Source organism: Herpailurus yagouaroundi, unplaced genomic scaffold, assembly GCF_014898765.1.
Source record: "Herpailurus yagouaroundi ecotype Mexico unplaced genomic scaffold, PumYag 184, whole genome shotgun sequence".
NCBI lineage: Eukaryota > Metazoa > Chordata > Mammalia > Carnivora > Felidae > Herpailurus > Herpailurus yagouaroundi.
In genome coordinates, this window is record NW_024412415.1 from 15,961,995 (window position 1) to 15,987,711 (window position 25,717).

The following is a 25,717-nucleotide window of genomic DNA, read 5'->3' on the forward strand; positions in this document are numbered from 1 at the left end:
AAGACATATCTATGTATTGGCAAAATATAATCAATGCAGTAATCTTCTGAGGAGCCATAGCAGCATTTAATTGTAGATTTCTGGGCATACTTTTTTTTTTTTTTTTTTTTTTTTTTGGGACAGAGAGAGACAGAGCATGAACGGGGGAGGGGCAGAGAGAGAGGGAGACACAGAATGGGAAACAGGCTCCAGGCTCTGAGCCATCAGCCCAGAGCCTGACGCGGGACTCGAACTCCCGGACCGCGAGATCGTGACCTGGCTGAAGTCGGACGCTTAACCGACTGCGCCACCCAGGCGCCCCTGGGCATACTTTTAATAGGAAAACAGTTATGGTGGCAAAATTAACACAGGAGCCAAAGTGTCTAAGACAGTTTCATAACACTAAATTTGAAACAAGCTACATGCATGATATGCATAAAAATTATATATCCATGTTTATGAAATAATCTCAACACATTTAATAGGTTTAAATATAATCACTTAGTTCATTTCCTTCTAATAGCTACTATCATTTAGATCCTGTTCTTTTGACATACCTTTTTGGGTTGTTTTTACATCAACTCTCACTGAACTCACATACATATATACAAATACATTCTTTGGAAAAAAGGAATCATATATATGATACTTTGTTATCTCATTTTTCACTTAAGTTTATTATGGACATTTTTCAATGTCAGTAGACACATAATCACTTTTGTTAACTGCATAGTATTCCATTGCTTAAATATGTCATAGTAATTAACAAAATCCCTTGTGGCTGGGTATTTGAGCATTTTCTAATTTTCTATTATAATTGGTAAAGCAACCAATATTTCTTTATATACATGTTCAAACATTTTTACACTTGTTTAAGGACAATTCCTAGAAGTAGTGATCATTGGATGAAAAGTGTATATACATGTAATTTTGAAATATGTTGCGAGTTTGCCCTCTGGTAAGTTTCTACCAACGTACACTCCCAACAACAGTTTATGAGAATTAATATTTCTGCACATTCCTTCCATATAATGACAGTTATCCCATCTACTTAGTCAGCCATAGGTAGTTTGATAAAATCTTGAGATATTAACTTTGGTTCCCTACCCCTTCTGTAATCACCACCACTACCATAGATGATGCTATTTACTCAGAAACATATCTTGCCTCAGGAGATCTCAGTCAAATACAGAGGGAACAAAAAAGAGTCATGACCTTGCTTTTTAGGTACCAAAACAGACTCTTGAAACTGATAGCAGCATTGATCTTGAATTTCACTATGGGGTTTTGAGAGGGAAGAAAAAAAGTTCTCCATGTATCTTAAGACTAATCCTTAAAGGAATCAGGGCATAAAATGTTGCCATAAACAATAGAGTAGAAAGCCCATCCAAGCCTAGAGGAAATAGACTATGAAGAGGAGCTTAGATGCTGGTGAGAGTCACTAAAAGAAAGAAAACTCATAACCTGGATTGGTAGTGGATGGAGGAGTGTGTGGGTAATGGAATCCTCTGATGAGTTTTTGGGAAACTGAGTATGGAATAGTTGCTGCTAAAGTATGGTAACAAAGAAGATACAAGAGTAAAGGGATTTCAGGAACAGAGGTAGCCATGTGAAAGCACAAGTCTTCTTGGATACAGAGATGAAGAGCAGCCACACTTGCCCTGTTTCCCCAGAAGCATGCGGAAGTCAGCCAAGAGGGACAGCCAGCAACCCAGAGAGTCTGGAGATCAGACAGAGACACAGAAGTGGGAAGTGCTAGATGCCAGTAGGGTAGATGCTGAGGATCAGTAACAGGTAAGGCAACTGTGCATCTTAGACCTTACCCAAAAGTACCTAGTTTAATTCTGTCACCAGGCAGAAAAGGAGTTAAAGGTCAGTTTTATAAAATTTAAAGAGTTTCTGTTCTTGCACAGTTGAGTGTATTCTGGGCCAAGAAAGTCAGACAAGCTAGAAATTGAGTCCTAACCATTCTACCTCCAAAAGAGCTGTCAGTTTGATTCCACGCTTTCCTCATCTACTGTTAACAGCCTCACTGCCTTAAGTTCAACCCTCATCATCTCTAAACTTGGGTGTTCCAACAACCTCCCGATGCATCTCCCCATAACATTCATTTTCCCATCAAACATACTCCATCTATCCAGTCACTAGAATGTTATTTCTAAAACATGGAATTGGGCTTGTCACTCATCTGCTTAGAAGCCACCCACATTCACCCAATAACTTCAGGATAAAGGATAGCCACTTTCACTTGTCAATCTATCATCAATCTGTCTCTGAAAAAATGGTCCCCACCTCTAAGTTCTATCATACTCTCTAGCTACAACTTGGAATATTTTCTCTAGAATAGAACATAATTTCTTTCATGTTTCTATGCCTTTGTGTGTGCTGTTCCATCAACCTGCAATATCTTTATCCAATGTAACCAATCAAAGAAGGACATCCATAAAGGTTGTAAGGGATCAGTGTGTGGTCTTCAATATATTAAGAAGGTTAATAAAAAATACAGATTGCTCTATGATAAGAATGTATGGACTCTCCACCTGTAAGTTTTTTTTTTTTTTAATGTTTAGTTATTTTTAGGAGAGAGAGAGAGAGAGATCTGGGGAGGGGCAGAGAGAGTGGGAGACAGAGGATCTGAAGCAGGCTCTGTGCTACAGCAGAGAGCCTGATGCGGGGCTCAAACTCACAAACCACGAGATCATGACCTGAGCCGAGGTTGGTTGCTTAACCGACTGAGGCACTCAAGTGCACCTAGACTCACCACTTTTTTTTTTTTTAATTTTGTGTTATTCTATTTAACATGGACAAATACTGATAGAATTTTTTACATAATTTTAATAGAGACTCCACAGAGTCTATTGGGGAAATGTTAATAAAGGGAGTCCCTGTTGCAGAACAACAGCTAAAGAAAAGAGAAAAAAGGGAAGGGACCAAGTTGGGGGGGGGGGGGAAGGCAAGAAGCATGTTCACTGAATGGCCATAAATCTTTACATTCTTATCTCTTTGAATCTCCCAAATAAAATAATCTACAGAGTAGATATTTGCATATTTTACCATTTACAAATGAGGAAACCAATCAAAGAGAGGTTGAACAGCATCCTGAAAATCAATCAGTCTGCCAGTTGAGTACAAATCTGAGATTCAAACTTGGGTCCCTCTAACACAAAGCCCATATCCTTCCTCTTACACCTGCTGTCACTCTCTGGAATTTATTCACACTGGTGTATGACCTTAAATTAAGCAGTAAGATGCCTCAACAGCTACATATTTTATATCAGTCATTTAAAGGGAGTAAGAACACACCCAAGGTAAAAGTTTAGGGAGACACATGGCAAGTGATTCAGTGCACAGGATCTGGGACCACGCTAGATTGAAATACCAGCTGAACCACTGGCCACATGTGAAACTTCAGGCATGTATGGGCTTATCTATGCTTCAACTTCCTGATCTGTAAAGTAAGGATAATTATAATGCCTACCACTGGGTTGCTTTGGGAATGAAATGTAATACATGTATCCAGCTTATAATAGTGCCTCAGGCACTTTCTTAAAGCATTTAGCACTAGGCTCATCAGAATCTAGATCTGCTCATATCCATCTTCCTTCAGCAAAAGTTAAAGTCCCCAAACAAAAGGTCATTTAAAGAGAAAGATTTTCTTAAAATAAAAAACTTAGTTATTAATTATTAAACAAATTATTAATATTTCCCCCCAAAAACTCCATAGAACCTATCATTAAAGTTATATAAAAATACCAATAATAACATTATGTCCATAATAATTAGATTTACCAATTTATTTGGCAAAGACATGCAGTCTTCAGTCATAGCTTCTACCAGCATGTACAGCAGTTTCCTAACATGGGTAAAACAGTATAGAAGTCAGAAAATTTAATCTGCAAGTAGCAATTGGTGGTGCTAACAGTTAAGACTTCCTTTCTTTTCAAAGTAGGGAGAGGAGGAACATATTTCAACATCATAAAAGCCGCATATGAAAGACCTACAGTTAATATCATCCTCAATAGGGAAAAAGTGAGAGCTTTTCCGCTAAGGTTAGGAACATTACAGGGATGTCCACTCTTACCACTGTTGTTCAACAGAATACTGGAAGTCCTAGCCTCAGCAATCAGACAACAAAAAAGAAATGAAAGGCACCCAAATTGGCAAGGAATAAGTCAAACTTTCACTCTTCACAGATAACATGATAGTCTACATGGAAAACCTGAAAGACTTCACCAAAAAATGGCTAGAGTTGATACATGAATTCAGCAAAGCTGTAGGATATAAAATCAACGTACACAAATCTGTTGCATTTCTATACACCAATAATGAAGCATCAAAAAGAGAAATCAAGGAATTGATCCCATCTACAATTGCACCAAGAACCGTAAGGCACTTAGCAATAAACCTAACCAAAGAGGTAAAAATTTGTACACTGAAAACTAGAACATGGGAGGAATTAAGGCGGCAGAGAATTAGGGGGACCGGGATCTCCCTCATCCCTCAAAGACAGTGATGTTGAGGTTAGAATACTTTGAACACCCAGGAAATCTATCTGTGGAGTGACAGAAAAATCTCCACAGGTGGAGGGAAACAGCTTGGCAGGACAGAGGTGCATGTCGGCAAATTAAGGGAGATAAAACAGCCTGGGCACAGAGGGGAGGGATCCCCTTCTATGGAGAGACAAAAGGGAGAGAAAGAGAAGCTGTGGATGCAATATTGTGTTAGGACAAGAGAAAAACCCCTCTAGACCACAGACTGGGGAAGAAGGAATACAGACAGAGCCAGTTTCTCCTTTGCAAACAGCTTTAGAAGCTAAAGATCACAGTTTTCAAAAGTGTGTGACTTTTTCCCAACCAAAGCCACCACTATGTGTGTGAGCCTGAGGGGAGGGGAGCCAGCCCCAGGGTGTGGTAGTGATCTCAGGGGTGCCCTGGGAGAGAACCGTCTCCTCCCTTAAGTACTGTGGGAAGAGGGTATATTGATCCCCAAAGTACAAAGACAGTACAGGCACCAGCCATATTGGCAAGGCGGAGTGGCACTACCCCAGAACCAGGTCTGCATGGCTCAGGATCCCCTAAGATATCGGGTTTTAAATCCCAGCTGAGTGCCTAGGAGACACAGGAAACTGTAGAGCAGGACAAGCCAGCCGCCCACACTGCTCTGGGAGGACAGCCTGAACAACATGGTTTCAGACACCTGTCTGGGGAGGAGAGATTGGGATGTCGCCAATTTTTCTCCCCATCACTAACACAGTAGGGTTTCAGAGAATAGGACAACAGGCCCCTAATGGAGGCGGGACCTGTTCACACCAAACACCAACCCTCTGTGCCTGGCAATTGCTCATCTACTAGAGGAAGACTGACACTGTGCCAACCAGAAGGCCTCTCCTCCAGACCAGTACAGCCATCGGTCCCAGGCACCAACAGACAACTGTCCTGCTGTTTTGAATGTTAGTCTGTTTCTTTTTTTTTTCCCCCCTCTCTTTTCATTTCTTTTCTTCTCTTTTCTCTTCTTATTCTTTCTACCATCTTCTTCTTTTTCCTTTGGAAACAGGCTCATCCTTTCTGATATGATTTTTAGTCATTTCTTATTATATATATACTTTTTTTCTTTCTTTGTTTTGTCGGTTTAATCAGGTATTTTTACTCTACTATTTTTACACCTTTTCTAGATCTCCTTTATTTTTCTTTCTCTCTCTTTGGATTAAGCCTTATAATTTCTTTGATTCTCTGCTTCCCCCCCCTCCCACACCCTTTCATTTTTCTCTTTGTATGGGATCAGATTCCCGGCCCTTTCTTTTTTTCCAGGGTTATGTCAATGAACAAATCAAAGCACACCTGATGGAAGGGCTAAACAATGAATTAGGAGGAGCTTTGTAGAAGACTGACCAGTGGGATACAGCAGCCAAACACATAACAATGAAGCACATGCAACACTCTCCAAAAACACTCCCTGAAGTGCCAGGCCATGGACAGCATATGACCACTTTTTAATACAGGTGTAGGACACATAACAAGCCATTAAAACATATTAAAGACATGGGGCGCCTGGGTGGCGCAGTCGGTTAAGCGTCCGACTTCAGCCAGGTCACGATCTCGCGGTCTGGGAGTTCGAGCCCCGCGTCAGGCTCTGGGCTGATGGCTCAGAGCCTGGAGCCTGTTTCCGATTCTGTGGCTCCCTCTCTCTCTGCCCCTCCCCCGTTCATGCTCTGTCTCTCTCTGTCCCAAAAATAAATAAACGTTGAAAAAAAAAAATTTTAAAATAAAAAAAAACATATTAAAGACAGAAGCCTAGTCAAAATGATGATACAGAAGAATTCTCCCCAAAAGAAATTCCAGGAAGAAATGACAGCCAGAGAATTGTTCAAAATAGATACCAACAATATATCTGAAGAAGAATTTAAAATAACAGTCATAAGACTAATAGTTGGGTCTGAAACAAGCATAGAATACAGCAGAGAATCTATTGCTGCAGAGATCAAAGACCTAAGAAACAGTCATGATGAATTAAGAAATGTTGTAAATGACATGTAAAATAAACTAGATGCAGTGACAGTGAGGACAGGAGAAACACAGGGGAGAATAGGTGAAATAGAAGATAAAATTATGGGAAATGATGACGCTGAAAAAAAAGAGGGAAAAGAAATTACTAGACCATGAGGGGAGAATTAGAGACCTAAGTGATTCAATGAAACATAATAATATCCATATTATAGGAGCTCCAGAAGAGACAGAAAGGGGCAGAAGGTTTATTTGAACAAATTACAGGTGAGAACTTTCCGAATCTGGGGAAGGAAATAGGCATCCAAGTCCAAGAGGCACAGAGAACTCCCTTCAAAACAAAAACAAGTCAATACCATGACATATCATAGTGAAACTTGCAGAATACGAAGATATTTCTGAAAGCAGCTAGGGACAAATGGGCCTTAACCTACAAGAGACACATAAAAGTAGTACCAGACCTGTCCACTGAGAGTTGGCAGGCCAGAAGGGAGTGGCAGGAAATATTCAATGTACTGAATAAGAAAAATATGCAACCAAGAATCTTTTATCCAGCAAGGCTGTCATTCAGAATAGAAGGAGAGATAAAGGATTTACCAGACAAACAAAAACTAAAGGAGTTCATGACCACTAAACCAGCCCTGTAGGAGATGCTAAGGGGGACTCTGAGTGGAAAGCAGTAAAGACTACAAAAGACCAGAGACATCACCACAAGCACAACACATACAGTAACACAATGACCCTAAATCCATATCTTTCTTTTTTAAAAATTTTTAATGTTTTTATTATTTATTTTTGAGACAGAGAGAGATAGAGCATGAGCAGGGGCAGAGAGAGAAAGAGGGAGACACAGAATCTGAAGCAGGCTCCAGGCTCTGAGCTGTCAGCACAGAGCCCAACGCGGGGCTCAAACTCACAAACCATGAGATCATGACCTGAGCTGAATGAAGTCAGACACTTAACCGAATGAGACACCCAGGTGCCCCAAATCCATATCTTTCAATAGTCACTCTGTATGTAAATGGATTAAATGCCCCAATCAAAAGACACAGGGTATCAGAATGGACAAAAAAACATGATCCATCTATATGCTGCCTACAAGAAACTCATTTTAGACCTGAGATCACCTTGCAGTTTGAAAGTAAAGGAATGGAAAACAATCTATCATGCTTGCAGACAGCAAAAGAAAGTCAGAGTAGTCATACTTATATCAGACAAACTGGATTTTACAAACTGGACTTTGTAGTTACAAACTGTAACAAGAGATGAAGAAGGCCATTATATCATAATTAAGGGGTCTATCCATCAAGAAGATCTAACAATTGCAAATGTTTATGCCCCCAATGTGAAAGAACCCAAATATACAAATCAATCACAAACATAAATAAATGTATAGATAATAATACCATGATAGTAGGGGACTTTAATACTCCACTTACAACAATGGACAGATCATATAGGCAGAAAATTAATAAGGAAACCATGACTCTGAATGATAAATTGGACCAGATGGACTTATCAGATACATTCAGAACTTTTCGTCCAAAAGCAGCAGAACACACATTCTTCTCATGGACCATTCTCCAAAATAGATCACATACTGGGTCACAAAACATCTCTCAACAAATATAAAAGGGTTGAGATCATATCATGCATGTTTTCAGGTCTCAATGCTATGAAAATTGAAATTAACCACAAGAAAAAAAATGGAAAGCCCCCAAATACACGGAGGTTAAAGAACATCATACTAAATAATGAATGGTTCAACCAGGAAATCAAAAAATAAATTGAAAAATATATGGAAGCAAATGAAAATGAAACCATGACAAGTCCAAACTTTGGGATGCAGTGAAGGAAGTCCTAAGAGGAAAATACATTGCAATTCAGGCCTAACTCAAGAAGCAAGAAAGTTTCCCAAATACAGAAACTAACCTCACACCTAAAGGAACTAGAAAGGCAGCAGCAAAGAAAACCCAAGGCCAGCAGCAGAAGAGAAATAATAAAGACCAGAGAAGAAATAAACAATATAGACTCCAAAGAAACAGTAGAACAGATCAATGAATCTAAGAGCTGGTTTTTTGAAAGAATAAACAAAATTGACAAACCTCTAACAAGACTTCTCAAAAAGAAAAGAGAGAGGACCCAAATAGATGAAATAATGAATGAAAGAGGAAAGATCACAAACAATACCACAGAAATACAATTATTAGAGGATACTATGAAAAATTATATGCCAACAAACTGGACAACATGGAAGAAATTGACAAATTCCTAGACACTCACACTCTACCAAAACTCAAATGGAAAGAAACAGAAAGTGTGAACAGACCCATAAGCAGTGAAGAAATTGAATCACTTAACAAAAATCTCCCAAAAAATAAGAGTCCTGGGCCAAATGGCTTCCCAGGGAAATTCTACCAGACATTTAAAGCAGAGTTAATACCTATTCTTCTCAAGCTGTTCAAAAAATAGAAATGGAAGGAAAGCTTCTAGACTCATTCTATGAAGCCAGCATTACCTTGATTCCAAACCCAGACAAAGGCCCAACTAAAAAGAAGAACTACAGGCCAATATCCCTGATGAACATGGATGCAAAAAGTCTCAGCAAGATGCTAGCAAATCAAATTCAACAGTATATTAAAAGAATTATTCACCAGGATCAAGTGGGATTCATTCCTGGGCTGTAGGGCTGGTCCAATATTTGCAAATCAATCAACATGATACATTAATGGAAGAAAGGATAAGAACCATATGATCCTGTCAATAGATGTAGAAAAAGCATTTGACAAAAATACAGCATCCTTTCTTTTAAACCCTCAAGAAAGTGAGGATAGAAGGAACATACCTTAACATCATAAAAGCCATATATGAAAGGCCCAGAGCTAATATCCTCCTCAATGGGGAAAAACTGAGAGCTTTCCCCCTGAGCTCAGGAACGTGACAGGGATGTCCATTCTCACCACTGTTGTTCAACATAGTACTCGAAGTCCTAGCCTCAGCAATCAGACAACAAAAAGAATAAAAGGCATCCAAATTGGCAAGGAAGAAGTCAAACTTTCATTCTTTGCATCTGACATGATACTCTACATGGAAAACCTGGAAGATTCCACCAAAAAAATGACTACAACTGATACATGAATTCAGCAAAGTTGTAGGATATAAAACCAATGTACATAAATCAACTGCATTTCTACACACCAATAATGAAGCAACAGAAAGAGATATCAAGGAATAGATACCATTTACAATTGTACCAAGAACCATAAACACCTAGGAATAAACCTAATCCAACAGGTCAAAGATCCATTCACTGAAAACTATATAAAGCTTATGAAAGAAATTGAAGACATAAAGAAATGGAAAAACATTCCATACTCATGGATTGGAAGAACAAATATTAAAATATCAATAATACCCAAAGCAATCCACACATTCAATGCAATCCCAACCAAAATGGTACCAGCATTCTTCACAAAATTCTAAAATTTGTATGAACCACAAAAGACCCCAAATAGCCAAAGTAATGTTGAAAAAGGAAACCAAAGCAGGAGGCATCACAATCTCGAACTTTAGCCTGTATTACAAAGCTGTAACCATCAAGACAATATGGTATTGGTACAAAACAGACACATAGACCCATGGAATAAAACAGAGAACCCAGAAATGGACCCACAAATATATGGCCAACTAATCTTCGACAAAGTAGGAAAGAATATCCAGTGGAAAAAAGACAGTCTCTTTAGCAAATGGTGCTGGGAGAAATGGACAGCAACATGCAGAAGAATGAAACTGGACCACTTTCTTACACTATACACAAAAATAAATTCAAAACGGATGAAACACCTATATGTGAAACAGGAAACCATCAAAATCCTAGGCAAGAACACAGGCAACAACCTCTTTGACCTCAGCCACAACAACTTCTTACTTGACATGTCTGCAAAGGCAAGGGAAATAAAAGCAAACATGAACTTTTGGGATCTCATCAAGATAAAAAGTTTCTGCACAGTAAAGGAATCAATATAACTAAAAGGCAACTGACAGAATTGGAGAAGATATTTGCAAATGACATATTGGAGAAAGGGTTAGTATCCAAAATCTATAAAGAACTTATCAAACTCAACACCCAAAAAACAAATCATCCAGGGAAGAAATGGGCAGAAGACATGAACAGACACTTCTCCAAAGAAGACATCCAGATGGCTAACAGGCACATGAAAAGATGTTCAAAGTCACTCATCATCAGGGAAATACAAATCAAAACCACATTGAGATACCAGCTCATACCTGTCAGAATGGCTAAAATTAACAACTCAGGAAATAACAGATGTTGGCAAGGTTGTGGGGAAAGAGGAAACCTCTCGCACTGTTTGTGGAATGCAAACTGGTGCAGCCACTCTGAAAACAGTGTGGAGGTTCCTCAAAAAGATAGAGATAGAACTACCCTACAGCAATTTCACTAGTAGGTATTTATCCAAAGGATACAAAAATGCTGATTTGAAGGGGCACATGCACCCCAATGTTGACAGCAGCATTATCAACAATAGCCAAACTATGGAATGAGCCAAAATGTCCATTCACTGATGAATGGGTAAAGAAGATGTGGTATACACACACACACACACACACACACACACACACACACACACACACACACGCACGCACTGGAGTATTACCTGGTGATTAAAATAATGAAATCTTGCCATTTGCAACAATGTGGATGGAACTAGAGTGCATTATGCTAAGCAAAACAAGTCAGTTGGAGAAAGACAATATCATATGATTTCATGGAATTTAGGAAACAAAAAAGAACATAGAGGAAGGGAAGGAAAAATAAAATCAGATAAAAACAGAGAGGGGGGCAAACCATAAGAGACTTAAATATAGAGAACAAACCATGGGTTGCTAAAGGTGAGGTGGGTGCAGAGAATGGGCTAAATGGGTGATGGGATTTAAGTAGGACACTTGTGCTGAACATGTCTGCATTGGGTGTTATATATGTAAGTGATAAATCACTAAATTCTACTCTGGAAACCAATACTACACTATATGTTAACTAACTTGAATTAAAAAGAAAAAAAAAAAGACTTCCTTTTTTTCCCCAAGGTTCATGAACAAAAGTGTAACGATGGAGACACATTAAGGAAGCCATAGTGCTCCACTGTTGTGTTGAGGGAAGGTTATCCCCTTCTAGAATGCAGCAAGATATAAGCAGTTTGTCTCTAATTCAAGTCTGCTTGGCCAGACCCAGGATGGGCTGAACTTAAAGATGCTACTTCAAGCATTAACAAGCAAAAATTGTTATAGGACAGCATTTTTTAAAGTTCTTAGAAAATAATTATGCAGACTTTTAAAATGTTCTTCTAAAAATTTCACAGTATTCTATATCTCATAAGCATTATATATTTGGGTTTAATAGTAACTATGTCGAAATATCTACTTTCTTTAATGCTGAAAGACTCTATTCCAACTTTACATACCATCTCCTACAGTGGTGTTTTCCAAATTTATCCAATCATAATTTCATCTAGGTCCTTATGAAAATACAAATCCCCATACTCCATCCCCTGGAGGTTCTTAATTTGGGAGCCAGAATGAAGAAGCTAGTGAATTGCTATTTTTAACAAATGCCCTCATTGAATCTGATCACTCATCATATAAGAGCTACTTCTAAAGGACAACCCAAAGTAAGTGATTTGAAATCCTTTTCTAAAAATATGTGGAAAATGTTGGAGGCCTGAAGATGACATTTCACTACTGATGTCAAACTTATCTCAGTTTGTCATCAAAATGAATAGGAGTTTAGGAAACATGCAGAAAGAGCTCTATACTGAACTAAGGCCGCAGAAACTATAAAAGACCTTTCTACTTTCTCAACTATCTGACCTTCCCTTTCCCCCTCCTTCACTCCCTGTCTTCCTTTCCTCCTTCCTTCAACACTTACCTGAGTTCTTCTCTGACTTCCACTGCCGTGTTCCCTGATATAATGAACACATCATTCATATCATCAGTCAGCATGTTGCAGGCATAGCCAATGTTGATGGCAGTTTCTAATACAAAATAATGTTCAGTTAGAATATTAATTAATAACATAAGTACTTTTCCATAACAGTTTTGCGGCATTGCCCTTAATGTCAGAGACACCACAATGAGTAATAAAACACAAGAAACCCAGAGCTAAATTCAAACACCCAGGTTCCATGACCAAATTCACCACTTGCTAAATCCATGGAGAAGTAGCAACATCTATAAATTCTCAGCCTTCTCATCTAGTTTTTGAAAAAACTTCTTGATTCCCAAAATTAGTACTTAAGAAAACACCCTAAGATCCTGTGATACAGTGAAATATTTTTTTCCCTAAAGTCCCAAATACTGCCTCTGAAAGAGCTGACATACTTAATTTAGCAATTATTCAATCTGATGGGGTAGACACATTGAAAAAAACTCACAAAATGTTCATTTGAACAGCAAAAATGCTCTTATGATAGCTTTATAGTTCTCCCACACGCAATATTGCCATTTCCCCATTAAGTAAATAAAACTTTGGAATGTGAGATCACCTCAAAGACCACCCAGGAATGCTGCTACTAGGTAAATGGAGAACTACATAATGTTGAGCAGTCCTTCCTCTCCTTCCGCAGAACTGGACCCTAGGATAATTAGGTAACCCTTCCATCTTCGATAGGGTCATTTGTTTCTAATTCTATTGAGTCATTAGGCTCTAGTTCTTTTCTTTTTTTTTTACGTTTATTTATTTTTGAGACAGACAGAGACAGAGTACAAGTGGGGAAGGGGCAGAGAGAGGGAGACACAGAACCAGAAGCAGGGTCCAGGCTCTGAGCTGTCAGCACAGAGCCCAATGCAGGGCACGAACTCACAAGCAGTGAGATCATGACCTGAACCAAAGTCAGATGCTTAACTGACTGAGCCACCCAGGCGCCCCAGCTCTAGTTAATTCTGTAGAACAATTAGATTTTTCTTAAGTCTCGGGGCAATTGATAAAATCTTAGCATATTCTTTGTATAAGCCATAGAAATGAAAGCTCAATGAGAGTAAACCTGTGGATATTCATAAGTAAGTGAATAGTTATGGATGTACCTACTGATCAACACCAAACTCTAAGAAGTCTCTATTAACACACCACAGAGCTCAACTCTCTAATGTTTATTTTTTATAATCAATGATTTGGGTGAACATATAGAGAACTGATTTATCCTATCTACAAATCCTCCAATGTCCTAAAAAATATGTAACAAGTAGAGAAAATCTTGAAAACATATGTGTGCCAAGTAACTAAATATTTCTGATTTACAGATGACCAAGCATAAAATGACTTTTGTTTTAACCATTACTGCTAGCAATAGATTTAAAACGTACTGATCCCTTTTCATTCTTAGGAAACAGAGTACTCTGAACATAATGACTCTTTCTCTGCTGACTTGGTGTTTTGTCATGTCTGAAAGTGGGTCAGCTCTCATTGTACCACTACGTGGGCAGTCCTGGAATTTAGCCAGCTTACACTGGTACACCTGTGTTGAATGTTAAAATGTCAAAATATTTCCACACGAGTTGACAAACAGCTGCTTCCCCGAGTCTCCCCAAACCTTCCAAACATCAAGAAACTAACCAAGTAGCCCTGAGGTATCCAATGTGCTGCTCCAGTGCTGTGCCACTCTCTGTCCTAACTGGGGGAGGAAGTACCCATGTGAAACAATAGCTAAACATTATTTAATGCCATTGTTGCCTACAGGTGAAACTATTATATTTAAGAAGCAATTGCACTGAAACTCAAATGACCCCAGGGTCTACTACAGAAGATAATTTGTTAGTTTGTTTTCTTTTGTTTTTAAATAATAAATTTTTGTAATGTATTAGCTTTCCTTTTTGTATTTCTACTCCTTACTATTTGAAGGACTGGGAAAATATCTAATTCATTAGGCTTTCTGGTTTAAATTTTACCATAGAAATTATTGCCCTCCCCCACCCTCCCTTCCACCGTCCAGGGCACCCGGATGGCTCAGTTGGTTAAGCATCCGACTTTGGCTCAAGTCATGATCTCCCGGTTCGTGAGATCTGGGCTCTCTGCTGTCAGCTCAGATATCACTTTGGATCCTCTCTCTCTCTCTCTCTCTCTCTCTCTCTGTCCCTCCCCTGTTCACTCACACTCTCATTCTGTCTCAAAAATAAATAAACATTGAAAAAAAGAAATTAATCCCCCCTCTTTTCAAGACATCATCATCATCATCATCCATTTTCAAATTACCTTGTTTGTCTCCTGTTAGGACCCAGATCTTAATATTGGCTAGCGATAAATTTGTAACTGTTTCAATAACGCCCTCTTGTAACTTATCTTCTACAGCAGTAGCACCTAGTAGCTTTATTAAAAATAGAGAATACCATATGTTAATGCAGGCAAACAACATCCACAATATGTATGGCTTTTAATCACAGAGTTTAGAGGTCAGGGAACATGAACTGAAAATGGAAGTTATGATGCACTGACACAGTAAGCATCTTATTATGTGCGGAGATGGGTTGGGAAGGACCTCAAAAGGAGGCACACCAATTAATGGCAGGGATCCTGGAAGTTAGAATTCACATGAGAGATCTGATCTGCTCAGATAACATATTAGCATAAACCATCAGAAGCCATTTGGGCTTCTAAGAACTGAAGAACTCCCCAGATGCTTCCCCACTTATGTCAACATGGGAAGGCCCAAAGGAGAGCCCTAATCTCATAGTAACGATCACCAAAAAGTAGAGTCATTGTCCTAAATTAACAAACCAACAGATGCCATAAACTAAAAAGTGAAGATTCTTGTAGAATATTTTACCCAGAGATGAACATAACATGCTCCTTAGTAACTCATGATAGATGAGCATAATGGCCAACTGGGGCCTCAGTGAGGAGCAGTTTCTAAAGCTCATACTCTGGGAAGCACAGATATCATCAGAACCTCATGGCCTAGGATGGTTTAGAGCTATAGCCACTCTTAATGGCAAGTTTTCCTGCTCTAAAAAGGTAGATCATAAAGCAGGGAGAAAAAAAACCCAACATATTATCAAGTACATATCAGAGGCTGACAAAGAATAAAGATGCTACTATCTTTTACTTTGAGGGGACAATTGTATAACCTACTGCTAATAGAATTAATCCTCTAAGCTATCTAGGGCCATACATGGAAAACTTGAAGCCAATATATATAGTATGACTCAGTGTTTGAAAGGGGGACATCAGCTGTGTGCAAGATGATTTAGCAATGAATTACTCCCATGCTAGATCTCTAAACATATACTATCCCTTCTGTAAACACAAACCATCATGCTTCTAAATGCATACCATCAAATCCCTTTCAATTTCTTCATATAGCCCAGCTACCCGTTCATCTCTCTCATCTATAAGAGCATTTGCATCTTCAAGCATCTTATGCCATTCTTTAAAGTACTTGTCATCCAGATCTCTGTATGCGATGGCCAAAGTTCGAAGACCTTCCCCTGCAAATTCCTGCCGGAGCAGAAACAAATTTAGGAACCATCACAGAATAATAATCATGGCAATAACAACAAGAACAACAACAATAATGGGTAAGAAGTTTTTCACTTAAATTAATTTTGTCCCAAGAGTATTATTTGGCCATGCTGACCTCCAACTTTTTAATCTCCTTGGAAATGGGATAGAATGTTAGTATTTTATATTTTATTTCTATGTGGTTAAAACATTCAGGGGAACTAGCCTTCTCCCTAAAGACAGCTTAAATACCTGTTTAAGTGTCCTAGCTGAGAAGTGATCAACCACACCCATTACTTGAGATATCCATTTGAAGCAACATATATTGGTTCCAACCTATACCCTACATGAAGAAGCACTCTTGGCAATAAGAGACCTAGCCTGTTTCATGGCTCATGGCACTCGACTTCTGGTGGAGAGGAAAGGCTTCTCAGAGGAACCATAGGTCTCAAATCAAAAGTAGGAGCTCTCTCAAAATATGGCAGCATGACATCTTAATACTCTTGTCATGTTCCCCTTAACAATACAGCTGTGTCTAAAATTAACTGAGTTCTACTTCTGTTTATGCTTGAAGCCTTCCATAAGAAAAAGTACAGATGAATAAATAAATGCTGGTCAGGCAACAGAAGTCAAAGCTTATTAGGCTGTAATAATAACCTCTAGGGGGAAATGGGAGAGTAAGACCAAAAGTTAATACAAATGTTTACTTCTGGGAAGTAGGACTAGAAGTGGAGGCTAACTTTTACTCATCATTCCAGATTGTCTATAAATTTTCTCATTTTCTGCTATATGAAAGTTTTATTTTATTAATGAAAATTCTTAGAAATTGTAAAAACACCCAAGTCATGTTATTTTTAAAAATCATTATTTTTGAGACGCTGATTTCTGTGGAGTTAGTGTGTAATAATTGGTCAATTAATTGAAGAACCATACTTTTCGTTTAGTGTCTCAGTAAACTGATAATCTCAAGTGATACCTCTGATGTTTTATCCTTCTAATAGGAAAAATAAATAAATAAAAACAGGAGACTGGTAGTTGCTTACATGTCTCACATAGTCACAATAGCTAGAAACATATGTAGATTGCTTTGTGGAAATGCTGGAAACCTCCCACTTTGTCTAGGCCTCCCAGTGGTCATTTTATGGGCCTCCACACTGCAAGTGTTTTTATAGCATTTCTGCTCCTTTGGACAGTGCCACCGAGCATATCTTCTCTGCTGTGTTCTGGCTTATAGAAAAGACGTAGGTCTGTGATCAGGCACAAGTTAAGCCATGACACACCCTAATTAGGTAAATGAAAAGAAAATTCAGTGCATATAACAATGATGTGGTTTTGCCCACAGAGACCATGAGAAAAAAATTATCCAAATTTATCTTGTAGGCAATTGGTAGCACTCTGGACATTGCAGTCACATTTTGCAAGACCACCACTGGGTCCCCTACTGATCTGAAAATCTAGTTACTTCCTTGGAACAATCTTTTGTCCTCTTAATTCACAGAAATGCTTCTTTGCCTTTAACTAGCAACCGCACTGAGCATTACCAGTGCTCTCCTCTCTGTTCTGCACAACAGTGAATTAACTCTAAGACGGCATTACAAAAGGGGACAGATGATTTAAGTTATTTAATTAGTGCATGAATCACAAGTTTAATCCTAAATGAGCATTTGAGCAAGGTCGTTTCCTACCATTAAACAATTCAAAATCAATTATTAAATATAAACTGAAAACCTCAGAATTTAAAGCCAAAACAAATAAAGTAAATGAAGCAAAGAGCAAGTCAAATCGATGCTACCTGGAAAAAAACTCTTGTGCATCGAAATGTAAAAAGACCAAATTAGGCTTCCTATACTTCAGTATGAAAGGAGAATGTATGAAATCCAAGGCCTGTGGTGTTTGAGCAATGGCAAAAATCAGATACTTATGATTCCAATGTTGTTTTCAGAAAAAAAAAAAAATTAAAAAGACCATGTCGGCCTTCTGGAAGAGATTAAAAGAAAATCAAGAATGCTCTATTCGAAAGACAAAAACAATAGCTATGTTTGTAACCAATATTACTAAACCATCATTCTTTAAACTTAAAGTCAGGCAAAGTAATTTTTTGTTTTGCTTTGTTTGTTTGTTTGTTTTTTAAAGATCCAGGGAATGTTCTGTATTAAATATAGGGCTTGACAAAGAACATGAATCCTCAATAATTTTTTTTTTAATTTTTTTTTTTCAACGTTTATTTATTTTTGGGACAGAGAGAGACAGAGCATGAACGGGGGAGGGGCAGAGAGAGAGGGAGACACAGAATCGGAAACAGGCTCCAGGCTCTGAGCTATCAGCCCAGAGCCCGATGCGGGGCTTGAACCCACGGACCGCGAGATCGTGACCTGGCTGAAGTCGGACGCTTAACCGACTGCGCCACCCAGGCGCCCCCCTCAATAATTTTTTAAAGGAGAGGATATGAGAGTTTTGACCAGCTGCCCTTAAAGTTCATATTCGGTTAAATGGAACCTCAAACAAACATCAGAAAGACACCTGAATCTCAGGTTTAAACCAGGTTAATGTTCACATTAAATCAGACTCTTACTCTTTTGCATATATATATATGTATATGCATATTTGCATATGTATATATGTATATATATGTGTGTGTGTGTGTATATATATATATATATATATGCGCCAAAGATTACTCCTGCTCCCTTCAGAAAGCTTTTATAAAGATACTATGCATAGTCTCAGAATGTATGCATTTGGTAGCTTCAACCTAGAGAACATAGGTGACTCAATATAATTTATGACCTGATCAGAAGGACCCCTGGAGGAGAAAGCTGGCTACGATTTTCCCCTCAAGCATCTAAGCACAATCCTAAACTATTCGCTAGGGGTAATCATAAAGCATTCCTTTGGTGTCAGACACATTAGAACCCAAGAGAAAGCAACTGCCCTGCTCCTCTTCCCAGAACCCGTCCAGTCTCCAGGGAAAAAGCCTCAAACTGCAGGGGAGTTAGAGGTGTGTCCCGAGCCTTTCCCTGGCCAGAGTTCAGGAGGCTACATGCAGCAGCTACTTCACAGCTGCTGTGTGTTAACCTGTCTGTGGTAAGACTGATCAGACTTTCAGCAGGACAGGGGTCCATGTGCCAGTTTCTAGACATTCACTGGCACATTTTCCTGTGCTTTCTATTTCAAAAGTCACATCATTTAGCTTTTATTTTTAAAATAAGACCTAATCACAGGAAATGGCCAAAGGGCCATTGTGCTAACCTTGAGACAGAGGCACTTACACTGAGATGGTCTGTCGTCAAAGTCAGAAGGTCTTCATTGGATGGATGAAGTTTTTCAAACAGAATAGTGTCTGCTCCTTTGGAATAAAGCTTTATCTGTCCTTCTGGGTTTCTAACTGAAAAGAAAAATTTTGCATAGTAGATAATCAATGAAATCCATCAAAACTAGACTTTCCTAGGACTCCAGCCAGGAAATTTGGAAATGGGCATAACGTTTTATCTAGTAGTAAAATACTCAGTGTCTTTAATTAGAAGGTCACTATCTAAGTCAATTGGATTTATTCCTGTTCTATTAACTTAGAAATATTCCATCTACTGGAATCCTTTGCTTTCCCAAACTCAGAAACAAGTGTTTTTATTCTGATGTATACAACCTTAATATTTTTCTTACCTACTGTTTTGAAGAGTTGATAAATTCAAATTAAGCCTTCTGGATTGAACAGAATTGAGAGCTTTGCTTGCCTGTCTCCTGTTGCAAAAACTCAAGACCTACCATAGGAATCAGCTTTTAGTATTATACCAAATGATATCCACATGGAATTCTAGTCATTCAAAGCCATGGTTTATGCATTAGTTCTCAGTCTTTGCTGATGTTTTTCTTTATCCTCTTTACTCCTTGGGAATGCCCTTTCTTTCATTCTTGGTGGTTGATTTTGGGGTCACAATCCAGGCTGTAAGCATGCCTCACAGGGAGCTTTCAAAATTATTTTCTACCTTCTTTTAACTGGAAGTCTGTATTAGTTATGGCTATATTTTTAATCTGTCCCCCCCCCCCCCAGGTTTGAGAATGACAGCCCTGATGAGGATCCCTTCATCTCCAGTCCTTAAGCCTTCCCCTGGCTGTGCCTCATGTTGCTTCAGAAAAATCTTTTTTGAAACCACAGAATACTTGGCCTACATTTGTAGGCATGGTTTTACAGCTTGGCACATACTATATACTTAATTACTTGTTGAATGAATGACATGACATGACAATATATTTCTTCCAAGTAACCACCTACAGTTTGAAACAACTTTCTGGATCACAGTTCCACGGTCTGAACACTGACCATCACAAGTTTCATCAAGTCAAAGACTACTGCTTGCTTTCCATTCGATTACACCTTTTCTCTAAAAACAGAATGCCTCAAAACAGATGAACATAAATATTGACTATTAATAGAATATAAAATTTAGAACTTGATTTAAAGAAATATAAATAACAAAGTACAGTGAATCAATTTCCCTTCTAACCTTTTACTACTCTTAGCTAAGACAATCTAGTCTAGTTTCCTCCTGGGTTTGAATATGTATAATGCACCTTGGGAACTCTTTTGTGTTGACTTATGGAGGACTCGTCTTCTCTCCTAAGACTGTCGGTCAGCTCTCCTAGATGCCAGAACTCATGCAGTTTTTCTTGTGCCCTGGCTCTAATTGCCCCCATTGTGGAAAGAGTTGGAGGGTGGTGGAAAGCATATATAATTTATCTAATTGTTCAAGTGGGGGAAAAACATTTAATTCTACGGAAGCCTTTCTTGCTTTTCTTCTACAGCAATCCAATTTAATAATTTCTCCCATATTTTCTCCCTTCCATCACCAGAGCTATAAAGACAAATTATGTGCCTTCTACTTTTACCAGTATGACTTCCCTATGACTGTTTTTTATAGTCTAGGCTAGGACATCAGTTCTCAAGCTTTTTGGTCTCAGAACCCCTATGCACTCTTAAAACTTTGTGAGAACTCTAGGCCTTTTTAAGCGGGTTAGATCTAATAATATTTACCATATTAGAAATTAAAGTTGAGAAATTTTATTATGGCAATGGTCTTAGAACACTAATTATATTACTATAATAATAATATGACTATTATAATAATTATGATAATAAGCATATGACATATTAACATAGGTAACATTTCTATGAAACATAATTATATTTTCCATAACAAAAAAAATTAGTTTTGGGAATGGCATTGTTTTACATGATTACAGGTCTGGTTTAAAAAAACGGTTAGATTCCCATATCAGCTTCTGTAGTTCAATCTGTTGTGTGATATCACACATCATGCGGCTTTTATAAAACTCCACAGTATACTCATGAGAAAAAGAATAAAAAAGACAAATACCATTAGTATTATTATGAAAATGTTTTTGTCCTTGTGCATCCTCTGAAAACCTCCCAAAGTTTCTTAGGGTTCCCCAGACCACACATGGAGAACCACTGGTCTAGGAAATCACAAACCAATTATGATTTGTTCAAATCTCTTACCATCTCTTTGTCTCAGTTTCTACATGTGAAAAGGAGACATTTAAACAATCTAACTCCTAAGGTCCTTTCCAAGCTATATTCTTCTCATTCAGTAAACAGTTTACATTTCCTTCATGTTTCTTAATCAAGCATTAACCCTTTAGAATTTGTGTGAATCTAATTTCATGGAATCCTGCTTAATTTTACTCACTAAACCTTTCCTTTTGCAGATCAACAAGTTTTTTTCTCTTCATTCAAGGCTCCTAGTCATCTCTGCTAGGAAATCCCAAGGCTAATCATATCTCACTCATTTCAGAAGTTAGCCTTTTTAAAATCTATTTAAAGAACACAACAGTTTTAAATGGTCGAGATAACATGTGGGCAGAGTCTGGACAAAAGTCATAGATTTTTAGTTGTAGATTCTTCTCCTCTTACCGGTCCTCTATACATTGTTGTGCCTCAAAGACTTTCCCAGGATCTAATTCCCTCCCACTCTTCATGCAGTCACATTCATTTCTAAGGCTTCAGGGTACATTGACAGGATGATTGATTTTAAATGTGTATATCCTGCCCAAATCCATCTCCAGCACTCCCTTTGAATATGTATATCCAACCACCAGCTAGATACCTCCTTTTAGATATGCTCAGCCACACTAAATTCAAACTGCACACATTATCTTCCTCCAACAACTAGGTATCTCTCCTATGTCTCTGCCCCAATAACCAGTTTCACCCTTCAGTAAGTCTCCCAAACCAGATATCCAGCCATCATTCAAACTCCTTCTCTTCTACCACCCATACATCCAATTGCAGCCATGGATTTCTCTTCATCACCCTATCTCTTGCTTATATTATCACATTAATCTAAATGTTCCACTTATTGCAATCCCACTTTTCTTCAAACTCCTCTGTAATCTATCTGGAATTATCTTCACACAACTGCATACAACCCTGCAATAGCTTCCCTCTGCCTTTGGATCAAGTATGGACTCTTAAACATGGCATAAACAGGAATCATCAAGACCTTTCCTTTTTCAGCCTATTTCATACCCTGCTTCACCATCTTCTCCTGGGTGCAATCACACAGAACACATTTCAGTTTCACATTCTCCCTTAGCTTCAAGTCCCTGGGACATGGTAGGCACTTACTAAATATTTGCTTAATTGAGTTGAATTATAGTTATGCAAAATTCATTGAAAGCAGCTATGCCTTTGTGACATAAAAAGAAAAAGAAAAAAGTCACAAATGGTTTCCAGGTTTATGCTATAAGAGTAAATGTAATAGCAACTCTGTGAATGATGATGAATAATTCTACTTTGCCATATCTCAGTTGGATGCCTATTCATATATACATATAGAAAAATGCCTGTCATACAGCAGTGTGATTTATACTTCAATCATCTCTAAAAAGTTTACAGTTGAACAGGTCTTACTAAAGATCTTGCAAGGGCTTTTCAAGGAGTTAGACTAATTTATTTTTCTTTAATGTTTACGTGCCACTTGCCTCTATTAATATCTTTGAATTTTATCTCTGTGTTTTTATTAGAATTGGTCCTTCCAAAATTGTACAATAAGATTTATATGTTTATCCGTAGATTCTATATCCTCTGACAAAATTCTATATAGAAATCTATTTTTATTTAAGTAACTGAATTAAACCAGGGCTCTTGCCCCAGAATGAAAGTAGTACTAGTATTGAAACTGTACATTCATGATTCAATGAATGATAGCACCCCTCCTCCAAAAAAAGGAAGGAGGAGAAAGAGGAAACAGAAGAAGAGGAAGAGGAAGCAGAGGAGGAAGAGGAAGAAAGAGGAAGAGGGGGAAGAGGGGGAAAAGGAGGAGAAGGAGAAAGAGAAGGAGGAGGAGAAGGAGAAGAGAAAGCAGCAGCAGCAGCAAATATCTGAGTCTTCACATCAGGGTGTTGTCCCCACAGACCAAGCCATGTGACAATCATGAGACTAGCACTGTTTTATTCTTTGCCTTGTTATCAGAGACTTTTCCACCCTAGTGGAGCCCCTCTTTCAAATTCCTTCTGATTAAAAACCAAACAGAACCTAAATAAAGCGCATAAGCCTCCATGCATTCGGTGGTGGAACATTACCTTGCTTCATATGGGATCCATTAAGTCAAACATCTGAAGTTTGTGGTTAGGCTGTGATTTCTCCACAGCCCATAGTGGTGACTGATGCTGGGGAAAAGCCAAAAATTTCCCTGTGTAGCAATTTTACATTTTTGTCAACACCCTCATAGCAAAGAGAAGCCAGTTCTAGGCCAACCCAACATTAGTAACACCTCCCCTGAAGCTGTAAATAGAAGAGAGCTTCTGCTGATACATGGTTAGGCCAACGCCTAGAGCAGCGTATGTGCTCATCAGCAGCACTGACGATGACTGCCTACAGCCTGTTGTCAAAAAAATAAACATAAACATCCCCAGATGATGTTTGGTTTTTACCTGCTGAGAGCATTCTACCACAGCTACTTTCCAGTAGTTAGAGGCCAAAAACCCAACCATGTACACACACGTTTTCCACAGTAGAAATTGATTTAATATGACCAGAATATTCATAAGTTACCAAGTATTGGCTTAAATTTTACTTAACAAACATTTATAGAAAACCTACTATGTGCCAAGCTCTATGCTGGGCCTTGGGCTGGGTAAGATGGCTAAAACACAGCACTGCCCTCTAGCACATACTCTAACAACTGGGAAGGTCATGAGTATCATGGAGCTGGTATCACACTGGTGTTATGAACAAGGTGCTCTGAAGAACAGAGGAGAATGCAGTTATTTGGAGAGTAGAAGAATTAAAACAACAGGTGGCATTTAAATTAGACATTTCCAGGTGAGTAGAAGTTTCCAAGAAAAGAATTAGGGAAAAAGAGTCTTAGGGGAAACAGCACACACAAAGGGTGAAAGCGTACAACGCATGCCTGGAATGCAAGATCTAGTAAGGCTGGGGAAGTTTGATGAAGTAGAAGATAAATAGACTGAAATCAGATTGCAAATAATCTTGAATGCCATGCAAGAATGTTACCCTCTAAATTCTAGAAAGCTACCAAGGTTTTTTATGTAGGTGATGGCAAAATCAGGTCAATATTTTGGAAAGAATATCTTGGTATCAGCACAGAGCATTATTTTAAGGGGAAATAGTTTTAAAGATATTGCAATAATACAGGCAAGTAGTGGTAAAAGCCCGGGAAACATCTCTAGAAAACACAATGAGTAGTAATTGAGGATCTATTAGTTCTGTGTGTCTGAGTTTTGTTATCTTTAAAATGGGCGTTAGGGGCGCCTGGGTGGCTTGGTCGATTAAGCGTCAGACTTCGGCTCAGGTCATGATCTCACGGTCCATGGGTTCAAGCCCCGCGTCGGGCTCTGTGCTGACAGCTCGGAGCCTGGAGCCTGTTTCAGATTCTGTGTCTTCCTCTCTCTGTGACCCTCCCCCATTCATGCTCTGTCTCTCTCTGTCTCAAAAATAAATAAACGTTAAAAAAAATTTTTTTTAAAAAATGGGCGTTAAAATAATAGTACCTACCTTACAGGGTTGCTGAAATAATTAAATCAGTTAATTCATGTAGACAATCTACAATAGTGCTGGATTCAATAAGCACTTGCTACCCATTAGTTATACTTACTAGTGCACTGTTGAGGCTAAGTTGAAAATGAAAGTTTATCAAGTTACAAAAATACCAGAATTCTCAGTATGTAACTAGGAATGAAATAATGCTTAAGAAGCATCAATGTGATGAGTACTATCAAAAGATCAAACATAATCTCAGCTACCAGTCATACCTATGACAGACATCCTTTTTCTGATATTGTTGAAGTCCAAGAAGGCAAGAAGTTGGTAAGTAACCAGTGTTCCCAATTCTTCTATTGTTATTGTCTCTGAGGTTCGAGACTTAAAAATGAACCCCAAATTTCTTGCAGCAGTCACCAAAGCCCCTTCATCAGGTGACTGAACTTGGTAAATCAGCTGCCCTAAAAGGAAAAGAAACTATCGTATTAAACTATAGCCAAAATAGATTGTATTAAACAAAAAAAGTAAAAGAAACAAATGTATTGATATTGAGAATAATCGCTAATATTCACAGAATGCCAGTGCTAACTGTAACTCATCCTATAACACCCAACTCAAGTGTTAGCTCCAGAAGTCAGAACTTTTCTACATGCCAACCAGCCAGACCAAGTGCCTATACTGTGAGATACTACAGGACACCACACATACCAT

At 38.4% G+C, this 25,717-nt stretch overlaps 1 protein-coding gene across 5 annotated transcripts in view; it reads right to left on the reverse strand.

Annotated features, from left to right (window-relative positions):
* Nucleotides 1-25,717, reverse strand: part of ATP8B4 (ATPase phospholipid transporting 8B4 (putative)) — a 257,973-nt gene that overhangs the window by 53,285 nt on the left and 178,971 nt on the right. For all 5 annotated transcript variants that reach the window (XM_040492661.1, XM_040492662.1, XM_040492659.1 and 2 more), the window contains exons 16-20: nucleotides 25,279-25,467; nucleotides 19,257-19,372; nucleotides 15,820-15,984; nucleotides 14,743-14,854; nucleotides 12,424-12,529 (exon numbers count right to left, since the gene is read on the reverse strand). In XM_040492661.1, the coding sequence (XP_040348595.1) occupies nucleotides 12,424-12,529; nucleotides 14,743-14,854; nucleotides 15,820-15,984; nucleotides 19,257-19,372; nucleotides 25,279-25,467 (688 nt within the window). The remainder of the gene's footprint in view (nucleotides 1-12,423; nucleotides 12,530-14,742; nucleotides 14,855-15,819; nucleotides 15,985-19,256; nucleotides 19,373-25,278; nucleotides 25,468-25,717) is intronic.